At 47.0% G+C, this 23,824-nt stretch overlaps 1 protein-coding gene across 1 annotated transcript in view; it reads right to left on the bottom strand.

The window, feature by feature from the left end:
* Positions 1–23,824, bottom strand: part of LOC113594727 (uncharacterized) — a 69,871-nt gene that overhangs the window by 12,454 nt on the left and 33,593 nt on the right. The window contains exons 4-6 of the mRNA XM_053208223.1: positions 18,539–18,689; positions 12,995–13,082; positions 41–135 (exon numbers count right to left, since the gene is read on the bottom strand). Of these exons, the coding sequence (XP_053064198.1) occupies positions 41–135; positions 12,995–13,082; positions 18,539–18,689 (334 nt within the window). The remainder of the gene's footprint in view (positions 1–40; positions 136–12,994; positions 13,083–18,538; positions 18,690–23,824) is intronic.

Raw genomic sequence — 23,824 nt, 5'->3', positions numbered from 1 at the left:
TGAGACAGGTACAGTTGAGCGATGCCCCTGATAGACTCACCAGAAACAGGGTTGTGAGGACGTCACAGGACAGTGAAGCTGAAGGTGGACCATGGGTGCACTTGTAGAAACCTTTGTAGACATCTTCTTTCTGCTCTGAAAATGGAGAATGCACTGGGGAGTTATACAAATCCATAGAGATGTTCGCACCAACTCCCCTTCAGCAAATGGCTCACAAACTGTGAGATCATGACCTGAAGCTGAAGTCAGACACTTAACCGACAGAGCCACCCAGGCGCCCCTAAACGTAAACATCATTAATCACAATCCACTGTGATTTATTTTAGGAATGCATGGGTGGTTCACAATTCACAGGTAAAACAATTTTATAAATCATATTTAAAAAGATGAAGGGTAAAAACCATACGATCATCTCTACAGATGTGGCAAAGCATTTGACAAGATACATCATCTGTTCATTTTAACAACTCAACAAAGTGGGTTTAGAAAGTATATACCTCAACATGAAAATGGCCATATATAAAAATAAAACATGCTAACATACTCAATGGTGACAAAGTGAAAACCTTTCCTCTACGATCAGGAAGGAAGTACAAATATCTACTTTTACCACCTTTGTTCAACATAATACAAAAAGTGGTAAACATAGCAATAGGACAAGAAAAAAGAAAGAAAAGTCATCCAACATGGTAAGGGAGAATGAAAACTTACTCTTTGCAGATGATATGACACTATATAAAAAACCTTAATGAATCCACCAAGAAACCATTGGAATTGAAAATTAATTCAATAAAGGTATAGAATACACAATTATTATGCAGGAATCTGTTCATTTCTATACTCATGATGATGTAGCAGAAAGATAAAAAATCCCATTTACAATTGCACCAAAAAGAAATTATAGCTGAAGACTTCCATAATCTGAGACATCCAAATCCAAAAGATATAGAGAAGCCCCATCAAATTCAACAAAACAAGCCAAAATCAAATACATATTGTGATAAAATTTGTAAAATATAGAGATAATAAAAACATCCTGGAAGTAGAAGAAAAAAGAAGTCCAACCTATAAGGAAAGACAAATGATGTAACAGCAGACTTCCCCCACAGAAACCAGGCCAGCAGAAGGGAGTGGCATGATACATTCAACACACTGAATGGGAAAAATATGTAGCTGAGAATACTCTATACATGAAGGCTGTCATTCAGAATAGAAGAGATAAATAGTTTCCCTGACAAACAAAACTATATTGGTTCATGAGCATTAAACCAGACCTTCAAGAAATAGTAAAAGGGAATTCTTTGAGTGAGAAAGACAAAAACAACAAAGACTAGAAGGAAAAAGAGAAAATCTCCATAAGCAATGACAAAACAAACATGGCAGTAAATTAATAACTGTCAATAGTCACTCTGAATGTAGACTACATGCTCCAATCAAGAGACATAGGATGTGAGAATGCATAAGAAAAACACCACCCATCAATATGCTGCCTTTAAGAGAATCATTTTATACCTAAAGACACCTGCACATTGGAAGTGAAGGGATGGAGACATATTTATCATGAAAATGGATGTCAAAAGAAAGCCAGAGGAACAATACTTATATTAGAGAAACTAGATTTTAAACCAAAGGCTAACAAGAGATGAATAAGGTCTCTCTATCATAATAAAGAGGTCTAATTAACAAAAAGATCTACCAATTGTAAATATTTATGCCCAAATTGAAACACTCAAATACATAGAACAATAACAAATACAAAGGAACTCATTAATAGTATTTTACAATTACAGCTGTGGACAAATAATCTAAGCAGAAATCAACAAGGTAATAATGGCTATGAAAGACACACCTGGACCAGATGGATTTAGCTGATATATTCAGAACTATCCATATTAAAGAAGCAGACTACACATTCTTTTCAACTGCACATGGGACATTCTCCAGGGAGGATCACATACTAGGTCACAAATAAGGTCTCAATAAGTACAAAAAGATTTAGATAATACCATGATTATTTTCTAACCACCGTGCTATGAAACTGGAAGTCAGCCACAATTTTTTTTTTTGAAAAACCACAAATACGTGAATGTTAAACAACATACTGCTAAAGAATAAATGGGCCAGATAAGAAATTTAAAAACATAATGAAAAATATGTGGAAACAAATAATAATGAGAACACAGCAGTCTAAAACCTTTGGGGGGCGTCTGGGTGGCTCAGTCGGTTGAGCGTCCGACTTTGGCTCAGATCATGATCTCACAGTTCATGGGTGTGAGCCCCTCATCAGGCTGTGTGCTGACCTCTTGCTCAGAGCCTGGAGGCTGCCTCAGATTCTATGTCTCCCTCTCTCTCTGCCCCTCCCCCACTCACTCCTCTGTCTCTCTCTCAAAAGTAAATACACATTAAAATTTTTTTAAAAAAGAATGAATGGTGAGCGATTTTAGTATCTTTCCATGTGTCTGTTAGCTATCTCTCTATCTTCTTCAGAAAATGGCTATGCCTGCCTTGTGACCATTTTTAAGTTGATTATTTGTTTTTTTGGTGTTCGTTTTTATAAGTTTTTTTTTATTTTTTTTTCCCAACATTTATTTATTTTTGGGACAGAGAGAGACAGAGCATGAACGGGCGAGGGGCAGAGAGAGAGGGAGACACAGAATCAGAAACAGGCTCCAGGCTCTGAGCCATCAGCCCAGAGCCCGACACAGGGCTCGAACTCACGGACCACGAGATCATGACCTGGCGGAAGTCGGACACTTAACCGACTGCGCCACCCAGGCGCCCCTTTATAAGTTTTTTTAACCCATTTTGGATACTAACCCTTTATCAGGTATGATGTTGGCAATGACTTCTCCCATTCTGAAGGTTGCCTTCTAGTTTTGTTGATAATTTAGTTCACTGTGCAGAAACATTTTATCTAGATAAATTCCCAATACTCTATTTTTCTTTTATTTCCCTACCACAAGAGACATGTCTATTAAGAAGTTGCTTCCAGAGGGGAAGATGGCGGTGTAGGAGGACACTGGCCTCACCGCGTCCTACTGATCGCTTAGATTCCACCGATATCTGACTAAATAACCCAGAAAACCGCCAGAAGACTAGCAGATCGGACTCTCCGGAGACAAGCATAGACAAGAGGCTCACGGAAGAGGGTAGGAAGGGCGGAGAGGTGGTGCGCACTACACGGATTGGCGGGAGGGGGCCAGGGCAGTGGAGGGGCAGCCCGCCCTGCAAGGCAGAGCCCCCGAATTCTGGCTTGCAAAAGTGGAGGGGCTGGACTCTGTGAGTTCTGACAGCCAGTGGGACTTAACATCTGGAATGTTAAAAGTCAACAGCTCTGCTCTCAGAGAGCAGGGAGGGTGAGAGGACGCCAGGAGGGAGAGTTGTTGAGCCCAGGAAGACAGAGCTCAGCTCAGCAGGGGACAAAGGCACTGGCAAGGGCAATTTCCCTCTCCCATCCCCCAGCTGAAATTCCAAAGGGAACCAGTTTCCATCACCGAACTTGCTTGCACCCCCCAAATGTCCAATGTTGTGCTTCTGTGGATCCATCTCTCTGACTGGCCTGCCTCCCTCATGGTGCTGTAGGGCCCCTCCTGCAGGGGACCACCAATGGCAAAGCTAGCTAAGCCTGCCCTTCCAGCCCCTGTGCACCTTGCAGATCCACCCCTTCTAATACCCCCTTGGCCAGTTCCCATCGAAGCAGCAGCACAAGCCTGGCAGTGTGGAAGTAGCCCAGACAAGGGCCACACCACCTCAGTGAGTCCTGCCCCTGGGAGAGGGGAACATAAGGTACACACCAGTCTGACTGTGGCCCCAGCTTTGGGCTGGGGGCAGACATCGTGTCTGACTGCGGCCCCGCCCACTAACACAAGTTACTCCAGACAGCACAGGGGAAGTGGCTGCAGTTTGGAGTCACCTCAGGGACTACCCAAAATGATGAAACAGAAGAATTCTCCTCAAAAGAAACTCCAGGAAGTAGTGACAGCTAATGAATTGATCAAAAACAATTTAAGCAATATAACAGAAAAACAATTTAGAATAATAGTCATAAAATTGATCACAGAGCTTGAAAAAAGCAGAGAGGACAGCAGAGAATCTAATGCTACAGAGATCAAGGGACAAAGAAATAGTCATAAGGAGCTAAACAATGCTATAAATGAAGTGCAAAATAAAATGGAGGTGGCCATAGCACGGATTGAAGAGGCAGAGGGACAATAGGTGAATTAGAAGGTATAATTATGGAAAAAGAGGAAGCTGAGAAAAAGACAGATAAAAAAAAATCCAGGAATATGAGGGGAGAATTAGAGCACTAAGTGATGCAATCAAATGGAACAATATCCGTATCATAAGAATTCCAGAAGAAGAAGAGAAAGTTCTCATAGCTGAGAACTTCCTTGATCTGGAGAAGGAAAAAGGCATTGAAATCCAAGAGGCACAGAGAACTCCCTTCAGAGGTAACTTGAATTGATCTTCTGCACGATATATCACAGAGAAACTGGCAAAACACAAGGATAAAGAGAAAATTCTGAAAGCAGCGAGGGATAAACAGGCTCTAACTTACAAAGATAGACCTATAAGCATAGTGGCAGGCCTATCTACTGAAACTTAGCAGGCCAGAAAGGAATAGCAGGAAATCTTCAATGTGATGAAGAGAAAAAATATGCAGCCAAGAGTCCCTTATCTCTCAAGTCTGTCATTCAGAATAGAAGGAAAGATAAAGGTTTTACCAAACCAACAAAAACTGAAAGAATTCATCAACAATAAACCAGCCCTACAAGACATCCTAAGGGGATTCTGTGAGTGAAATGCTGCAAGGAACACAAAGTACCAGAGACATCATTGCAAGCATAAAACCTAAAGACATCACAATGACTCTAAACCCATATCTTTCTATAATAACACTAAATGTAAATGGACTAAATGCTCCAACCAAAAGACATAGGATATCAGAATGGATTAAAACAACAACAACAACAACAAAAACAAGACCCATATATTTGCGGTCTACATGAGACTCATTTTAGACCTGAGGACACCTTCAGATTGAAAGTGAGGGGATGGAGACTATCTATCATGCTACTGGAAGTCAAAAGAAAGCTGGAGTAGCCATACTTGTATTAGACAAACTAGACTTTAAATTAAAGGCTGTAACAAGAGATGAAGAAGGGCATTATATAATAATTACAGGGTCTATCCATCAGGAAGAGGTAACAGTTATAAATGTCTATGCACCAAATACGGGAGCCCCCAAATATATAAAACAATCAATCACAAACTAAGCAACCTTATTGATAAGAATGTGGTAATTGCAGGGGACTTTAATACTCCACTTACAACAATGGATAGATCATCTAGACACAGGATCAATAAAGAAACAAGGGCCCTGAATGATACATTGGATCAGATGGACTTGACAGATATATTTAGAACTCTGCATCCCAAAGCAACAGAAGATACTTTCTTCTCAAGTGCACATGGAACATTCTCCAAGATAGTTCACATACTGGGTCACAAAACAGCCCTTAATAAGTCTAAAAGAATTGAGATCATACCATGCATACTTTCAGACCACAATGCTATGAAGCTTGAAATCAACCACAGGAAAAAGTCTGGAAAACCTCCAAAAGCATGGAGGTTAAAGAACACCCTACTAAAGAATGAATGGGTCAACCAGGCAATTAGAGAAGAAATTAAAAAATACATGGAAACAAATGAAAATGAAAATACAACAATCCAAGTGCTTTGGGATGAAGCGAAGGCAGTCCTGAGAGGAAAATACATTGCAATCCAGGCCTACCTCAAGAAACAAGAAAAATCCCAAATACAAAATCTAACAGCACACCTAAAGGAAATAGAAGCAGAGCAGCAAAGACACCCCAAACACATCAGAAGAAGAGAAGTAAGAAAGATCAGAGCAGAAATAAATAATATAGAATCAAGAAAGTGTAGAGCAGATCAATGAAACCAAGAGTCAGTTTTTTAAAAAAAAATAAACAAAATCGATAAACCTCTAGCCAGGCTTCTCAAAAAGAAAAGGGAGATGACCTAAATAGATAAAATCATGAATGAAAATGTAATGATTACAACCAATCCCTCAGAAATACAAGAAATTACCAGGGAATACTATGAAAAATTATATACCAACAAACTGGACAACCTGGAAGAAATGGACAAATTCCTAAACACCCACACACTTCCAAAACTCAAACAGGAAGAAATAGAAAACTTGAACAGACCGATAACCAGTGAAGAAATTGAATCCGTTATCAAAAATCTCCCAACAAATAAGAGTCCAGGACCAGATGGCTTCCCTGGGGAATTCTACCAGACATTTAAAGTAGAGATAATACCTATCCTCCTCAAGGTACTGCAAAAACTAGAAATGGAAGGAAAGCTTCCAGACTCATTCTATGAGGCCAGCATTACTTTGATTCCTAAACCAGACAGAGACCCAGCAATAAAAGAGAACTACAGGCCAATATCCCTGATGAATATGGGTGCAAAAATTCTCAATAAGATACTAGCAAATTGAATTCAACAGCATATAAAAAGAATTATTCACCATGATCAAGTGGGATTCATTCCTGGGCTGCAGGGCTGGTTCAACATTCGCAAATCAATCAATGTGATACATCACATTAATAAAAAAAAGAAAAAGACCACATGATTCTGTCAATTGATGCAGAAAGAGCATTTGACAAAATTCAGTATTCTTTCTGAGTAAAAATCCTTGAGACAGTCAGGATAGAAGGAACATACTTAAACATCATAAAAGCCATTTATGAAAATCCCACAGCCAATATCATCTTCAATGGGGAAAAACTGAGAGGTTTCCCCTGAAATAAGAAACACAACAGGGATGTACACTCTCACCACTGTTGTTTAACAGAGTGCTGGAAGAGTGCAATCAGACAACAAAATGAAATCAAAGGCATCAAAATTGGCAAAGATTAAGTCAAGCTTTCACTTTTCGCAGATGACTTGGAAAACCCGAAAGACTCCACCAAAAGTCTGCTAGAACGGATACATGAATTCAGCAAAGTTGCATGATACAAAATTAATGTACAGAAATCAGTTGCATTCTTATACACTAATAATGAAGCAACAGAAAGACAAATAAGGAAACTGATCCTGTTCACAATTACACCAAGAATCATAAAATACCTAGAAATATACTTAACCGAAGATGTAAAAGATCTGTACAATGAAAACCATAGAAAGCTTATGAAGGAAATTGAAGAAGGTACAAAGAAGTGGAAAAACATTCAGTGCTCATGGATTGATAGAATAAATATTGTTAAACTGTCAATACTACCCAAAGCTATCTACACATTCCATGCAATCCCAATCAAAATTGCACCAGCATTCTTCTCGAAGCTAGAACAAGTAATCCTACAATTTGTATGGAACCACAAAAGACCTGAATAGCCAAAGTAATATTGAAGAAGAAGACCAAACCAGGAGGCATCACAATCCCAGACTTTAGCCTCTACTACAAAGCTGTTATCATCAAGACAGCATGGTATTGGCACAAAAACAGACACATAGACCAATAGAATAGAATAGAGACCCCAGAATTAGACACACAAATGTATGGCCAACTCATCTTTGACAAAGCAGGAAAGAATATCCAATAGCAAAAAGACAGTCTCTTTAACAAATGGTGCTGGGAGAACTGGACAGCAACATGCAAAAGAATGAAACTAGACCACTTTCTTACACCATTCACAAAAATAAACTCAAAATGGAAAAAGGACCTGACTGTGAGACAGGAAACCATCAAAACCCTAGAGGAGAAAGCAGAAAAAAACCTCACTGACTTCAGCCACAGCAATTTCTTACTTGACGCATCCCCAAAGGCAAGGGAATTAAAAGCAAAAATGAACTATTGGGACCTCATGAAGATAAAAAGCTTCTGCACTGCAAAGGAAACAACCAACAAAACTAAAAGGCAATCAAAGGAATGGGAAAAAATATTTGCAAATGACATACCAGACAAAGGGACAGTATCCAAAATCTATAAAGAGCTCACCAAACTCCACACTGAAAAACAAATAATCCAGTGAAGAAATGGGCAGAAAACATGAATAGACACTTCTCTAAAGAAGACATCCAGATGGCCAACAGGCGCATGAAAAAATGTTCAATATCACTCCTCATCAGGGAAATACAAATCAAAACCACACTCAGATTATCACCTCACGCCAGTCAGAGTGGCCAAAATGAACAAATCAGGAGACTATAGATGCTGGAGGGGATGTGGAGAAATGGGAACCCTCTTGCACTGTTGGTGGGAATGCCAACTGGTGCAGCCACTCTGGAAAACAGTGTGGAGGTTCCTCAACGCACAGGGGCACTTGTACCCCAATGTTTATAGCAGCACTTTTAACAATAGCCAAATTATGGAAAGAACCTAAATGTCCATTCACTGATGAACAGATAAAGAAATTGTGGTTTATATACACAATGGAATACTGCGTGGCAATGAGAAAGAATGAAACATGGCCTTTTGTAGCAACGTGGATGGAACTGGAGAGAGTTATGCTAAGTGAAATAAGTCATACAGAGAAAGACAGATACCATATGTTTCCACTCTTAAGTGGATCCTGAGAAACTTAACAGAACACCATGGGGGAGGGGAAGGAAATAAAAAGTTAGGGAGGGAGAGAGCCAAGCCATAAGAGACTCTTTGAAACTGAGAGTAAACTGAGGGTTGATGGGGAGTGGGAGGGTGGGTGATGGGAATTGAGGAGGGCACCCCTTAGGAGGAGCACTGGGTGTTGTATGGAAACCAATTTGACAATAAATTTCATATTAAAAAAAATGAGAATGTTGCCTTGGAGGTGAGTCTTTAGAGAAGACAGGGTGGAAACTCCACCCCAGGCAGATGTGGTCAGGAAGGCAGTGTTCCTCTCCTCCAGCTCCCAGTTCAGGGATATGACATCTCACTGGCAGGGGCAGGCCATGACCATATTTCATCTCCTCCAACTCAGCATTTTAATTTAGTTATAACATTTTTTTGAATTTAGTTTTGTGAGACAGAGAAAGAGAGCAAGAGAGAGACAGAGAGAGAGAGAGAGAGAGAGACAGAGCATGAGCAGGGGAGGGGCAGAAAGAGAGGGAGACACAGAACATGAAGCAGGTTCCAGGCTCTGAGCTCCGAGCTGTCAGTGTAGAGCCCGACATGGGGCTCGAACCCACAGATCACGAGATGATGACCCGAGCTGAAGTCGAACACTTAACTCACTGAGCCACCCAGGCACCCCCAACTCTGTGCTTTAGTGGCTAAATTCCTGCTGAGTATGGCTTCCACCTAGTCCCTACTCAAAAAGTGAAGGCTCTAACGCAGGTGTGGCAGGTTGAGACTACTGGGACCACATCTGCCTAGCCCCAGCTCCTTCATAGGGCCCATCACCTGTGCCAGAGGTTCAGAGATTTGGGGCAGGGGGAGAAGATTTCTGTAAGAACAGAGAGCTCCTAAAAAACACTGACTTTATTTGAAACTGTGGTGAAGTTCAATTTTAAGGGCCCTCTCAAACACAACAGAGACCTTGAGGATGAGCATTTAAGAGAAGGCTGATAGCTCTATGACAGCATTCGGGTAAACCACAGGTCAGTTTACTAGAGAGAACCACGGGAGAGCCCTCTGGGTAGAAACCAACCTCAAAGGCTGGCCTCAGAAACTACTCCTGCAAAGGGGTCCAAATTTCCTTGGAACCTATCGTAAAGCAATTGATGTCCCAGGGCATTGTTGGAAACGTAGAGCAACCAGACTTCAGTTACCTGATCTGAACGGCCAAGTATGACCAAGTATGACCAAAAGGACAGATAGCAACGGACAGACCAGGGAAAAAGAGAGCGATAGAGAGCCCTGCTGAAACTGCTATCATCCCCCGCTCAAGGCTGTGCTCCCTGACGATTCACATCACTGACTACACACCACAGGGAAAATAGACTTCACTCAGATAGCCTGGCCAAGTCACGAAAGACATAAACAAGCAAAAAATGAAAATGAACATTGGAAAGGGAAGAAGAGGATCAGTACCCAGCGCTGGTACAATATATTACCTAAACTGTCCAGCTTTTAGCAAAGCTATGATGCAAGCAAAGAAATAGGAAAGTATAACCCATCACAGGAAAGAGAAAAATAAGCAAGCAATATAAGCTGAGCAGGCCCAGATGTCTAAAGGAAACTATGCATAAAGACCACACTTGTCTCATCAAGTAGACAATATCAATAAAAAATTTTTAAGAACCAGGGAGAAATTCTGGAATGAAAAAGTACAGTAAATGAATTAAAAAAAAAATCAGTAGAGTGGCTCAACAGTAGGCTTAAACTGGCAGAAGAAAGAATCAGTGAACTTTAAGATAGTTAGATATTAAGTAATCTAAAAACAGAAAAATAATTTCTTTAAATGAAAAGAGCCTCAGAAAGGAGTGGGTTACCATGAAAGACACCAACATACACATAATTAGAGTTCCAGAAAGGGAGGAAAACAGGAAGGAGCAGAGAAGACTTTTAGAATATCCGATGGCTAAAAAGTTCCCAAATTTGATGAAAACCATTAGTGTAAACATCCATGAAGCTCAATGAATTCCCTGTAAAATAACCATAAGGAGATCCACTCTCAAACACGTTTTAGTAAAAATGGTGAAAAACAAATCCAAAAGAAAATTTTGGAAGCAGCAAGTGAAAAATGACGAATTGTATATAAAGGAACCCCAATAAGATTAACAGAAACATCTGATTGCTCATCAGAAACAATAGAGCCTAAAAGGTAGTGGGATGGTGTATTCCAAATACTGAGAGATAACAAAACGGTCAACCAAGAATCTTATATTTAGCCAAGTTGTCTTTCAAAAAATAAAAGCAAACATAAAGGCATTTCCAGATAAACAACAACTTAGATAATTTGTTGCTAACAGACCCACCTTATGACCAATACTGAAGGAAGTTCTGAAGCTGGAAGCAAGTGACTCAGACAATGACTTAAATTCATCAGAGAGCGCCAGGAAAGGTAATTATATAATTATAAAAGAGAGCTTAAAATGCATAGTGTCTTTCTTTCCTTAAGCGATTTAAAAAGCAATTGTATAAAAACAATGTGTACATAAGTGTATTGTTGGATTTACAACAGATATAAGTGAAATATATTTGAAAATAATCAGAAAGGAGGTAGGCGGGAGCAAAACCGAAAAGGAGTAAGGAAGTGATACCAGAGTAATTCAACAACAGGAACAAATGAAAAGAATCAGTAATCTCAATAAGGATAAGATAGCAAACTATGTAATTATATATTTACTCCCCTTTCTCTTTAACTTCTCTCATAGACATAAAATTATATAAAGTTATAGCAATGTACTATTGCGATTGTAACATATATCAACGTGATGGGTGCACAAAAATATGTGATATAACAGCACAGAGGTCCTAGATCTATGGAGGAATAGTATTTGTATATTTTCCTGGAAATACATTATCATAAAACTGAAGTATTTTCTGATAACTGAAGAAGTGTATGGCAAATCCTAGAGAAACCACTAGGAAAATACCTAAAAATTCTATTGTGAAAAAAAATCATTAGAAGAATTAAAATGTTCCACCAGAAAATATTCAGTAATGTATAGAAAGCCATAAAAGAGAAATAGAAACAAAAGACAGGAGACACAGAAAGTAAAAATAAATGGCAGACATAAATCCACTATGTCAATAATCACAGTACATGTGGATGGATTAAACGATCCAGTCAGAAATTCAGAGACTCTCACACTGGATTAAAACAAGATCCACATATATGGGGCGCCTGGGTGGCGCAGTCGGTTGAGCGTCCGACTTCAGCCAGGTCACGATCTCGCGGTCCGGGAGTTCGAGCCCCGCGTCAGGCTCTGGGCTGATGGCTCAGAGCCTGGAGCCTGTTTCCGATTCTGTGTCTCCCTCTCTCTCTGCCCCTCCCCCGTTCATGCTCTGCCTCTCTCTGTCCCAAAAATAAATAAACGTTGAAAAAAAAAAACAAGATCCACATATATGCTCTCCAAGGAGACATCAGATATGAATATGTTGCAAGTAAAGGATTGAAAACAATACATCATGCAGACAAAATCCACATGAAAGCTAGAGTAGTTATGCTCATATCAGACGAAGCAAACATGAAGGCAAAAACTATTATAGAAATACATGGGGGCATTTATAATAATGAAAATATTAATCAAAAAGCATGAGGTGTCGCCAAAGTTCTCTTTCAATGCTTGCCTTTAAATGGCAAAAAATATAAATGAATTAAACTTGCAACTCGAAAAGTTACCACAAAAGCACATAGGAGAACACAGAAGGAAATAAAAACGATAAATGCGGAAAAAATAAGACAGAATAGCAATGGGATGGGTAAAGTAATTTGAGAGCTATTTTGTTGGGTTTTGTGTTTTGAGAGGAGTACAGGGATAAACAAGAACTTTTCACAAATTTAATCAATTTTAACAGAGCAAGAAAAATGAAAAGTATAACCAAGTATTGTAGCAATCAAAGGGAGAATCGAAAAAGGAACCAATTATAAGAAATTATTGATACAACTCTATGCCAGTGTATTTTAAATGTACGCAACAAGGGACAACATTTCCAATAAACTAGACCACTAACCACAGAAGAAACTAAATAAGCAACTTTATGTAATACCTCCATACATGCTCTAAGCCTAGAATGTTCTACAGTCTCTTAAATATAATGATCCCAAGTTATGTAATTTTTTCCAGAACACGTATAAACACACAAAAAAGAGTGGAAAAAAATTGGGGAAAGATTTGAAAGCAAGAACCCTTCCAGGTCTGGGTCTCTCCCACCCTGGGAGAGGGCCACCTCCCCACCAGGCTGGCCACCCCCACTGGATCGCTGGGCCCCTGATCACTCTTCCCCACTGGATCACATCACGCAGCAAGCCCTGTTCTGACCAAGTGCATCTCTGACTTCCTGGTGCCCCCACATGCCCCTGTCCACACCCCTTACCAGATCCAAGGAGGATGTTGACTACGCCCTTGGCCATGTCAGCCTTCAGGGTCAAATCTGTAAACTTCAAGGCTGTGAGTGGAGTCACCTGGGAAGGCAGAGAAGACTGGGTCAGGAAGGACCGGAAAGCGGGGTTCTGCCTTCCTCTCCCAGCAGCCGAGGTAGCAAGCAGGGAGAAGCAGTCATGGCAAGAGGACGCTCCGGGGAAAGCCCCATCCTAGCGGGTGCTACCAACCCAGGCAGCTTCCCCACAGCTCCAGTGGAAAGTGGGAGTAAGGCCTGCTCCCTCCTGTGTCTTCTAGTGCCTTCTCCTGGCAGGCTCCAGCCTTGTAGCCAGGACTGGCCCCTTCCTGAATGTTCATACCTTCTTCATTCAGGGCGTGGAGCGATCCAGGACTGCCTGGAAGCACCTCAGTGCCAGGCAGTGCCCAGTGCTCCCTGGTGGGTGCGGGGTTCTAACTACCACCTCGTGGCTGGAGGCCGTTGCCCTCCCCAGCCCTGTGAGCAGTGGCTCCTCTTCTAACCCAGGTGATCTTCCTTCTAAAGGTTGGGTTGTGCCCCGCCCACCACGTGGTCTTAGGCTGAGCCACAAAATCTGTGGGGTGCTGGCCCTGGGAGGGCACAGGCCTGCTACCGGGCCTTCTAGGGACAATTCCTGGATCTGTGCACAGCAAACCCCAACAACGCGAGAGGTTATGGGTTGCTGCCATGCTCAAATAAGCGAATGTACGCAAATTTTTAACCTTCGTATAATTTGTTACGCACTAAAATGCTGCCGCAGGGTGAATACTGTAAATGCTAGCTGTCGCTATTGCAGGATTTTAAATTATAACTTTCTTGGAGCCAAGTTGCCCCAGAGCAGCCAGGAGACCTCCTGGGCACGCTGTCCAGAGCCACATGATGGGGCATCTTGCCTTCAGCCCCTAACACCCCTGGGGGCAGGCAGGGGACAGGCTGTTACATTAAGTATACAGGCGAAGAAGCTGAGGCTCGTGCAGGAGGTGTCCTCATCCCCAGGGGACCCTGCTCAGGCCCTTCCAGCCTGCCTGAGTGACCCTGACATCTACCTGTGCAGCTTCTGTGTGAGGGGCTGGGGGGGGGGGGGGGGGCGGGGGGCGGGGGTGCAGGTGCACAAATCCCACAACTCCTTGCTCCCTCCAGGACTTCCAGGCGCTGAAGCCAAGTAAGGCACCAAAGCTTTCTCAGAGTATGAGGCCTGGACCAGGGATACTAAAGAGGGTTTCTGCTCCCCCAAATCCAGAGGACTGGTGCCTGTGGGAGAATCCCTAACTCTGCTCACCAAGTAGCTGCAGGTACACACACGGCTGACCTGACTCAGCCACCCCATGGTCGAATGAACGGACGCTGCCTACAGCCCACACTTGCCCCTGCTGCGTGCTGCCCCCCGCCTCTGTGAGCAAAGCCCATGGAAGGCCAGCCCTCATCAGCAGTACCCTTCCTCCCTTGAGGAGGTGCCAGTCCTGGGTGGGCAGAGGGCCCAACGGGGCACCTGTCTCCTCCTCTACAGTCCATAGGCCCCACCTGGAACACGCCCAGACCCACCCGGGCAGGCTTGATCGCCACTGTGTTCCCAGCAGCCAGGCAGGCAGCCGTCTTCCAGGAGAGCATCATCAGGGGGTAGGTCCAGGGGATGACGATACCACAGACCCTGTGGCACAAAGAAGTGGGTCTTCGTCTCTCCACTCGGCCTGGGTGCCACACTGCACCTGCCAACTGCTTCCTCTCCCCAAGCCTGACACCCGTTCCACTCCAAGCATCTTGATATGGTGCCCGAGGTCCCCCTGAGACAGCTCACCCCTGGCCTTCCAGTCCCTGGTGGGGCAGTATGTCCGGCGTGGCAACAGCCCCTCTTCCTGGCAGGGCACAATGCCAGGGAACGTGGTTTCTCACCGGAACTGTCAGACCTGCCTAAGGACAGTCCAGTAGGCAGGACACCAGGCAGTGAGGGGTTGACAGCGGCCAGGGAGAAGGCCAGGGATCACCCAGGTGGGCAGAGAGAACATGGGAGAGAGTTGGAAACGGGTGGGCCAGGAGGAAGTTGGCGAGGATCCTCTTGAGTGAGAGGCCAGGGCGTAGTCCCATGGAGAAAAGGAAGCCGTCAGCTGGGGAGGCCTAACAAGGCTTGTCTGCTTTGCCTTAAGAGATGGTACCCAGCATCAGTGCGCCCCTTGGTCCCAGAGAAAGCCTCTGGGTGAGCAGTGTCTCCATCAAAGGGAAGCCCCTCATGATCCCGGGGGGGCCTAATGGTGACACGTGTGGTCCCAGCGGGCATGAGGCCCCGCTTTCCCCTGACTCCTGTAAAACCCAGGGCACTGGCTTCGTCCGTGTCAGACAGTTAGTGAGCCGGTCCACACAGAGCTGCTCAGGCTGCCTAATTTGTTTTCTTCATCATATTCATGATCATCAGCACCACAGAATGTTTCCCTAAAGAGGACTTAGCTGAACCCAGGAAGGGGGAAGAGCGTGTGTGAAGGCTGAGGTCAGGACAATCTGGGGACCAGCACACCATCCCGGGAACAACAGGGTGCACTCAGGGGTTTGGAGAGCCACTCCCCACCCCCACGTACACCCAGCAGACCCAACAGGACGAGAAGGCGGAGGGAGCACGGTGAGTGTGCCCAGGGAAGAGGGTGAGGTCATCAGGGTTGTGGGGGCTCCAAAGGAGAAAAGACGTCATGAAGTCCCACTGTCATAGCTGAACTGTACTCCCCCAAATTCAGTTGAAATCCTAACTCCAGAACACCCTTATTTGGAAATTGGGCCATCCCAGATGTACTTAGGTAAGATGAGGTCATACTGAAATAGGGTGTGCACCTAGCCCAATAGGTCTGATGTCCTTCAAAAAACAGAGCCATGTGAACAGACAGACATGCACAAGGAGGACGCCAAGTGAACATGAGGGCAGAGATCGGGGAACACCCAAGATCGCCGGTAAGCCACCAGAAGCTGGGGGAGACGCCTGGAGCAGATTCTCCCTCATACCCTCAGAAGAAACCAACACTCTGACACCTGAATCTGGAACTTCCAGCCCCGGAATGCTGAGGCAACAGATGTGTGCTGCTTGAGTCTCTTCGTTTCAGTACTTTGTTACGGCAGCACAAGCGGATGCATAAACCCGCCCAGATAGGGACCACTTTCCCAGTCCCCCAACTCCCTGGGAGGCTCTGCATCAGTGTCCTCATCAGTCTGATGGGGACAGACTCCTCGGGAGGCATCTGCAGGAGCAGTGACCATGCAGATTCCTGTGACTGGCAGCCAGGTGGCTCCCTGCCCAGCCCTTCTCAAGGTCTGTGCCCGAGGAAGGGGCTCCAAGCACATGGGCTATGCAGGGCTCTCACTCTACACTCTGACGTCTTGGCAGGGTTGTTCCTTGTTGTGGGGGCCTGTCCTGGGCCTACCTATTGTGTCCTCTGGGGGACAGGCTGGGTGGGAACCCCTGCCCTGGGGTCAATGCCACATCCCACCCAGGCTGCCCCCTCTCTGGGGGCTACAGGACAGGGTTTTCCTGCGTCCTCAGCCCACTCTCCCGACAGGGGCTGCCCTCACCAGCAGGCCTGTCCTTCAGGACCTGGTGTCTTCCTCTGTACTCATTTCTGTCAATGCAAATGACAGCTGAGCACATTCTCCTTCTGACACCCCCCACACACACACACATTCCAAAAGAAGCTGAGTGCCCTTGACCACCATCCACAGGGAGATGAGGTCCCTGCTGGTGGATCCCAGAGGCCCCACGTTGCAAGGGGCACAGGGTAGGTGGGAATGCCTGCTGGGTGCTGACCACTCTGGGCCTCTGGTGCACATGTGCCGATTTTAGAGGGCATTCGTCAGTGTGCTTCCCTCACACGAGTTTCTCCCGGAGCTGTTCCGCGCGGTCCCCACAGCTCTCTCTGCCCCAGGCCTTCACACAGCCACGTGCCAAGCCCCGGTTAGGAGGCCGCAGAGTTCAGCACGGGTTGTGCAGGGTTTTGCTCTCAAGGCCCCAAATTTGGGGACTGAACAGTCACTGCCAGGTTGCCTTTCACAAAGGTGGACCCTCTGTCCCACCCCAGGCAGTGTGAGGGGGCTTCTTTCTCCCTAGGCCTCGGGACCGTCTGATGGTGAGGCGAGGCCCCTCACTTCTGGGTTTAACATCATGTCCCCAATTCCTAGTCTTTTCCATGTTGATTGGGCAGGTGTCGGTCTCCTGTTGAGCACTGGTTCCTATCCTTTGTCTATTTCTCTACTATTTTTACACTGCTCCTGGGTGCCCTGTAGTTCTTAATTTTCTGCATATTCATCGTTATAATCTTTGCAGATAAAATTTTTCAGGTGTGCCCTCTGTTTCCCACTATGACCCTGACTGATACACGGCTATTGTGGGGATTAAGTAAAATTACACTTATAAGGTCACTGAAACGGTGCTTGGCACAGAGCAGGTACTTTAAATGTGAAAGCTGTTTTATTTGCTGGAATCTAAGTCCCCTGAGGGCAGGCATTGCCATCAGTTTTATCATTGTTGTATATCCCGCACCTGGAATGTATGGCATGTAGTAATTGGTGAATAAATAGTGTTTGATAGGTGCGTGAACAAGGGATGAGCACTCACACTACGAATCACGCGAAAAGTGCATAGTGTGTGGTGAGTCTTTGCCCGGCGCTGTGACTCACCCAATAGGCTCCTTCCCGGCCAAGGCCAGGTTGTGGCTTGGTCTGGCCTGGTCGATGGGGATGGTGGAGCCCCGGAAGAAGCAAAGGGAGTCACTGGTAGGGGGCTCCATGGTTTCCTTCCCCTTCCCCCTGGGCAGCCAGACTGTGCTTGGCCTGCACCTCTCAGCCCCATGGGGAGGATAAGAGGCGTGGAGCCCATTTCTGGCAGAGACCCCAATGAACCTGTTGGTGATGGGTATCTCTGGGGAAGGGTTGACCCATCCCTGCCTCCGGTGGGCAAACCTCTGGAAACGGCTCCCAAGGTCACTGATCCCTGGGATCCAGGACGTGGTGAACTACCCCTTCTGCAAAGATGCAGGATGGCACCGTTGACCTTAGGATAGGGAGACAATGCAAATGGTCCCAGCATGACCTCGGGAGCCTCCATAAAGGCAGAGTTTTCTCCAGTTTAAGAGAATCTGAAGGATGCCAAGCCTGAGAAAGGCAAGGGGAGTGGGGGGCCAGAGTGAGGCCAGAGCAGGGCCTGCGTTAGCCTCAGCCAGCAGCCAGCAAGGACCTGGACCTTCAGTCCCACAACAACAGGAGCTGAGTTCTCCAACACCTGAACAGGCCTGCAGGCAGGGTCTCCCCAGAGCTCCAGATAAAGCCCAGCCTGGCTACACCTTGACACTGACCTTGTGAAATCCTGGCATGGAACCCAGCCAAGCCTGCCTGAACGCCCCATCTGCAGAAATGTGAGCTGATGGTTGTTGTAAACCAATAAACTGGGGTCATTTGTTATGCAGCCTATCGGCTAACACACTGCCCTGGAGTTTCCAGCTGAGCCCAGCTTGCCTGTGTGAGCTCTCACTTGGTGGGCAAGAGCCTCAGCCCCACCTGAATTTTGTCGCACCAGCCAGCAAAGTAGCGGAAGGTCTGGATGGACGTGCCCACGTGGGTCTTCAGGGCCAGTGTGAAGGCAGTGCCTGCATCCAGAGCCTTCATGGTGGCCAGTTCTTCCTGGTGCTGTTCCGTGAGGTCCGCCAACCTGGCCAAGGGGTGGGGGAGGGGATAAGGAGGTCACCATCCAAAAAGGCCACCCTCTCTGTCTCTGGACAGCCTAGACCAGGGGAAAACATGTCCAGCTTCAAGCACCAGCAGATCCAGTGGAGCGTGCCCCCAAGGATGGCATCTGTGGGCAGGGAGATGTGGGATGATGGGAGAGACTCAAGGGAAGGTTCGTCTACACAGCACCCTCCTGAAGTGTGAACTCTCTGAAATCCAGTTGCCCTCCTGTGATTCCGGTGGGTGTGCTTCTGTGGACAGCCTGGGAATTAGATCTTTGCTCCCTTCTCTGATATAAAGGAGCCCAAAGAGCAGAGTGCTCAGGGGACAGGGTGCCCCGAGGAAGGTGGAGGCCTCAGACGCACAGCGGCTCTCAAACCTGTACATGGGGGAGCTCTGGCCCAGAGAGAAGTCTGGGACGAAAGACTGCTGACCAGCTCCTCTCTGCATTCAGCCATGGCCTGGCCTAAACACCCCAAATACACACTCACACTCTCTGGGAAGCCAACCCTAATTCCTGCCCACTCTACACCAATCACATATCCCTGATAGCAACCTCTACCTGTCTTCAAACCTTGCATGACTGTTACGGATAGTCACTTAGTTGACTATTCCAGGACTATTTGGCTCTCCCTGAGGCCTGGGACAGGATTTGGTCTCCTGCTCCCTATGGACCTCCTACAGCCACTGGGCACACAGTCGGTATGCAGCCTAAGGCTTGTGGGTGACACTGTGGGCCTAACAGACACAGGCAATCTAGTTGCATAGCCACATGGTTACTTCAGACAGTGACACATCCAGGTAATTCTCTAGTTAAGAATAGCCAAGGTGTAAATCAGTTTTTGGGAAGCATTACAGACCAAGTGACCAAAACACCATGTGGTGGCATTTCAAAGCCTAGGGTTGTATCAACAAGAAAAACAGATGTGTCACAGGTATAAATCTGTATTAGAAACAAGCCACAGTTGGTCTTTGTGAATTGGCCTCTAGTTGTTCAACTCTTCACCGCAGGGTGAGACCTGTCAGCTTAAAAGCTTGCTGGATACACATTTATGTCTCCAATTATTTTAAACGTAGCCCAAACAAGCAGACTTTAGCTATTTAAAGTCGTCTTGCTTTGCATCCCCCACTTGACAGCTATTATCGTTGGAGAGACGGACTATGCGCTTACAGCTGCTGCCTTCCCAGCCCTCTGACCCAAGGATCCCTGCTCTGCTGCTGAACAACATTGCCAGGACTCGGGAGCCCCCCCCCCCCCCGATCACCCAACCTCCAAAAGTTCCTTTGCACCCTTCCCATGCTGAGTAGAGACCACCCCGCTAGTCTCTGGAGGGTCTCCCACTATGGGGGTGTCGCCTCCTGAAACCTGTTGTGCTTTCTACTTCTCATAGTCCTGTCTTTTCCCTCGATCAGCCCCAAATCCCTCCAATTCTGCCAGACAATGTCACCTGCATGTGATGTGGCCAGGTCATAAAGCCCTGAAGTAACTATCACCTGAGCACGCCATGTGGGAGGCTCGGGGAGGAGAACTGAGTGGGACTGTTCATTGTCAACTTCATTGAGCTGTACCTCCTGCCTCCAGCATCCTGTCCCCAGAAAGCACCAGGGGGGAAGGCAGAGAAGCAACCACCATCATCCCAGAGGTCCTCAGGACAGCCAGGAGGAAGGGCAAGTGTGGGGTGCCACACAGGCTCAGCCTCACTCCCAGCAGCCTGGGCCACCACCAGATTCTTGTCTGTGGACCTAAGGAAGTGTCTGAACAAAAGATGACAGCTTCCTACAGACTCCGCCACCAGCTCTCGGTGGCCCCACTCTGGCAGCTGTGGACACTGGCCTCTAGGTTCCCGAGAGGCTCTATCTTCTCCCTCAGTGGTTCTTGGGGCCCCTCTAGTGACTTTCTCTAACCCTCTTTTCTGGATCTTTCTTCCTAGTGTCTCCCACAATTGCATAATGTCTCAATCTTATAATGTATTCTGTCTTCCGTAATATGTATCCATGGTGGTCTATTTTCCTCATTGAACCAGGGGCTGCTCCCTCCCGAGCCAGCAATGGGCGAACCTCCACCATGGGGACTGGGAGGTTGCATGAGGCAGGACCAGGTTCCTTGGAGCTCTCAGGTCTGGGCTTGAGATGTCTGTCAAAGCAGTCCAGGTCTCTACCTAGAGCTGTGCAGGGACTGACTCAACCCTTCACTATCATGTCGCTGGTGGTGTTATTATGACCTTAGCCACTAGATGGCAGCAGAACTGCTCAAGGGAAACACTCTTGGGTCCGCAAACATCTACCTCTGGAGTCCCTGCTTCAGGGCCAGAAGGCTTCTCTCAGCATCACCAGCCTGGGCTTGCATGGTTCAGTTTTGCCTAATCTGGGAGCACTAGGTCACTAGGCAACGGCTTCCTAAAATTGATAGGCTCTTCAAGGGGTCTTGAAACTAACTTGAGTTAGAGCAGGCTGGGTGCACCCTTGCTTGCCCCAACCTGTATCATCTCTATTCCATTTTGAAACTAGACAGGCCCCTCTCTCTGGGCCTGGAGAGGGTGTCCAGGTGTTTCTGGAGGCTGGAGGCTGTCCTGGTGTTTCCGGCCTCTGAACAGGAAAAAAAAAATGACATTCTGACTGAAGGGCCAAGATGGGGCCTCTCTCCCACCAGATGACAAGTACATTTGGACCACATCATGACCAGCCTCTATGCCTGACAGCTTCCCCAGGACCCAGAGCATAGAAGTCAGGCTCCTGAAACTGGCTTGTTCACTAGGCTTTTCGACACTGCCTAGTTCATCTGTGCAGCGCCCTCCCTACTGAAAACATCACACCAGTTCCTTGGGGGGCAACCGCTCCTCTCCCACTGGGACCACCTGGTTCTAAGGGAGTAGTATCTCTCCTCCAGGCCGCACTCCCACCCCATGGTCATAAGTGGATCAACTCTACGTCCTTCCCTAATAGTTCTGATGAAGCTAAGGGGAGAGAGCCCCTTCTTCCCTGGTTTTAGAAAACAAGGAAAGTGTGAGATTCCAGCAGTCAGGGAGGTCTGAGCGAGGACCACCGGGAAGAATGGACCCCGTGCTTCTGTCACTGGCTTCTACATAAAATAGCCCTGATCTCCCCTCCGGTCCAGTCCACTCAGGGAAGTGGTGAACATGTCCGAGACTGCCCAGGACTATCCGGTAGCTTTGTCAGTTTACTGCTCCCATCTGATCAGCACCTCTACTTTTGTGCCTCCTCATCATTAGTCACACTGTTCCCTCCACTGAGGACAGTTTCCCCTTAAGGCTCCTTGCGTCTTGTGACGTCCCTCCCGCGTCTCAAGTCACTTCCCCTGAGAAGCCTTTTCTGAGTCTCAGGCCTTGGTTGCACAACCTGTCTCGGACCCCAGCTTACGCCTGGCAAAACCCAAGCATGCAGTTCCAAGCCAAACAAGAGGTGGGGTAGCTGACAGGAGGTTGTGGGGCTCTCACCTGTACAGGAGCCGGCCTCAATCCCGTGCACTGATCTCCCCCCACGATCCAATCTCAAAGGCATCCTCAGTGGCATCACTGCCTTGTCAACATCGCCGACCTGGGCCAGGGACACCTGGCAGATGACCCGTGGTGGAACAGCGCCATGAAGCCCTCCCTGGACGCTGTGTACACAGATGCCTCAAGTTGCTGCTCCCTGGCCAACTGGGCGGGCTCAGTGGGGACAGCAGGTGAACGGGAGGGCCCTGGAAGGGTGTGCCCAATGAGGAAAGGCAGGGACCTTCGAAGAGGCTCGTTCGCGTTTCTCCATACCAGGACCCTTCTTTTCAGTTGCCCGCTGAGCCCAGAAAGGGAAACAGACTCAGGCTGCAGCCTTGAGGCTGAGGATCAGCTCAAAATTGTCAAACCAAGAGATGGAGAACTAAGTATGCACCTGTAGGAGTAAGTGTTGTTCCAGGCAGGCGTGTGAGTGTGTGTGTGTGTGTGTGTACGTGCGTGAGACCACAATATGCGCGTACTGGGTCATGACATAAAAGGGTCAAGGTGGAGAAAGTCTGACAAACATGGGATTCAAGGCAGAATTCCCAACAGTGGGGTGTCACATATTCAAGAAGGTAAGGCCCATGCTGAGGTTACTGTTGACACGGCGAGGGGAGAGAATGGCTTCATTTCTTCCATGGGGGATGTTAGCTCTCCTCCCGGTCTCTGAAGCAGGCTCCAGACCTTTGGAATCCTCCTGCCTCCCTGGCTCCAGCTCCGCTCTGGGCCATTCCCGTAGGGAGGACTGGAATCTGACCGCAACCATTCTGTGTGCAAGTAGAGGCCCCCTAAGCCGGGATCCCCAGACACCGGGTGGAGCAGTAGATGAGGCAGGAGGCCTTGGAGGGGGAAGGTGGAGGGAGCACAGGAGGGAGTGCAGGAGGTGCCCTCACATTTCCGTCTGTTGGGCTGACGGTCTCATAGGTCTCGGCGCCCCAAACACGTCCCCAGTGAAGAGCTGTGGGCATCTGGAGGGTCAGCTTCTTCACCGCCTTTTCCACCTGGGAAGGGAATTTTTGCACGGATTCGCTGCAGCGTGGAGTCTTCACAAGGTGCAACAGTGACAGATATGAACCCACAGAGAGACACAGGAAACACAGATAGATAACCACTCATGCACACACACACACACACACACACACACACACACACAGCCGAGGGGCCAGGGCTCAAGGCCCCTTGGCCTTCTCAGGTCTCTGCAGCCAAATCCAGTCCTGCTGCCCTCCTTAGCCCAGGGAGCTATTATGGGGGCAGCGGTGGCAGTTGAGCAATAAGATGCGACGACGAGCACGGGATCTGAGGTCAGGCTGCTTGGGCTGCAACCCCCTGTCCTGCCACTTACCCGCTGTGTGATCTCACTCAGGCTGCTAGGCCTCTGCAAGTAGGAAGTGCCGGTTGGCAGACAGACACTTGTGAGTCACCACACAGGACACCGACCCCATCGCTCGCTTCCCCGTAGACCGGAAATTGCAGACCATTCTTCTCCTGAAATCTGTTCATCAGTCACCTGACCACAATCCTAAGGCCAACCTGGCGTCCATCCCGGCCACCTACACTTTCCTCATCAGCTTTTGAGCCAAACAAACGATCCCAAAGTTAATTCCTTTGGCAGCTCGTAGCCTGC

Source organism: Acinonyx jubatus, chromosome F2, assembly GCF_027475565.1.
Source record: "Acinonyx jubatus isolate Ajub_Pintada_27869175 chromosome F2, VMU_Ajub_asm_v1.0, whole genome shotgun sequence".
NCBI lineage: Eukaryota > Metazoa > Chordata > Mammalia > Carnivora > Felidae > Acinonyx > Acinonyx jubatus.
This window is presented reverse-complemented; position numbering and strand designations above follow the sequence as displayed.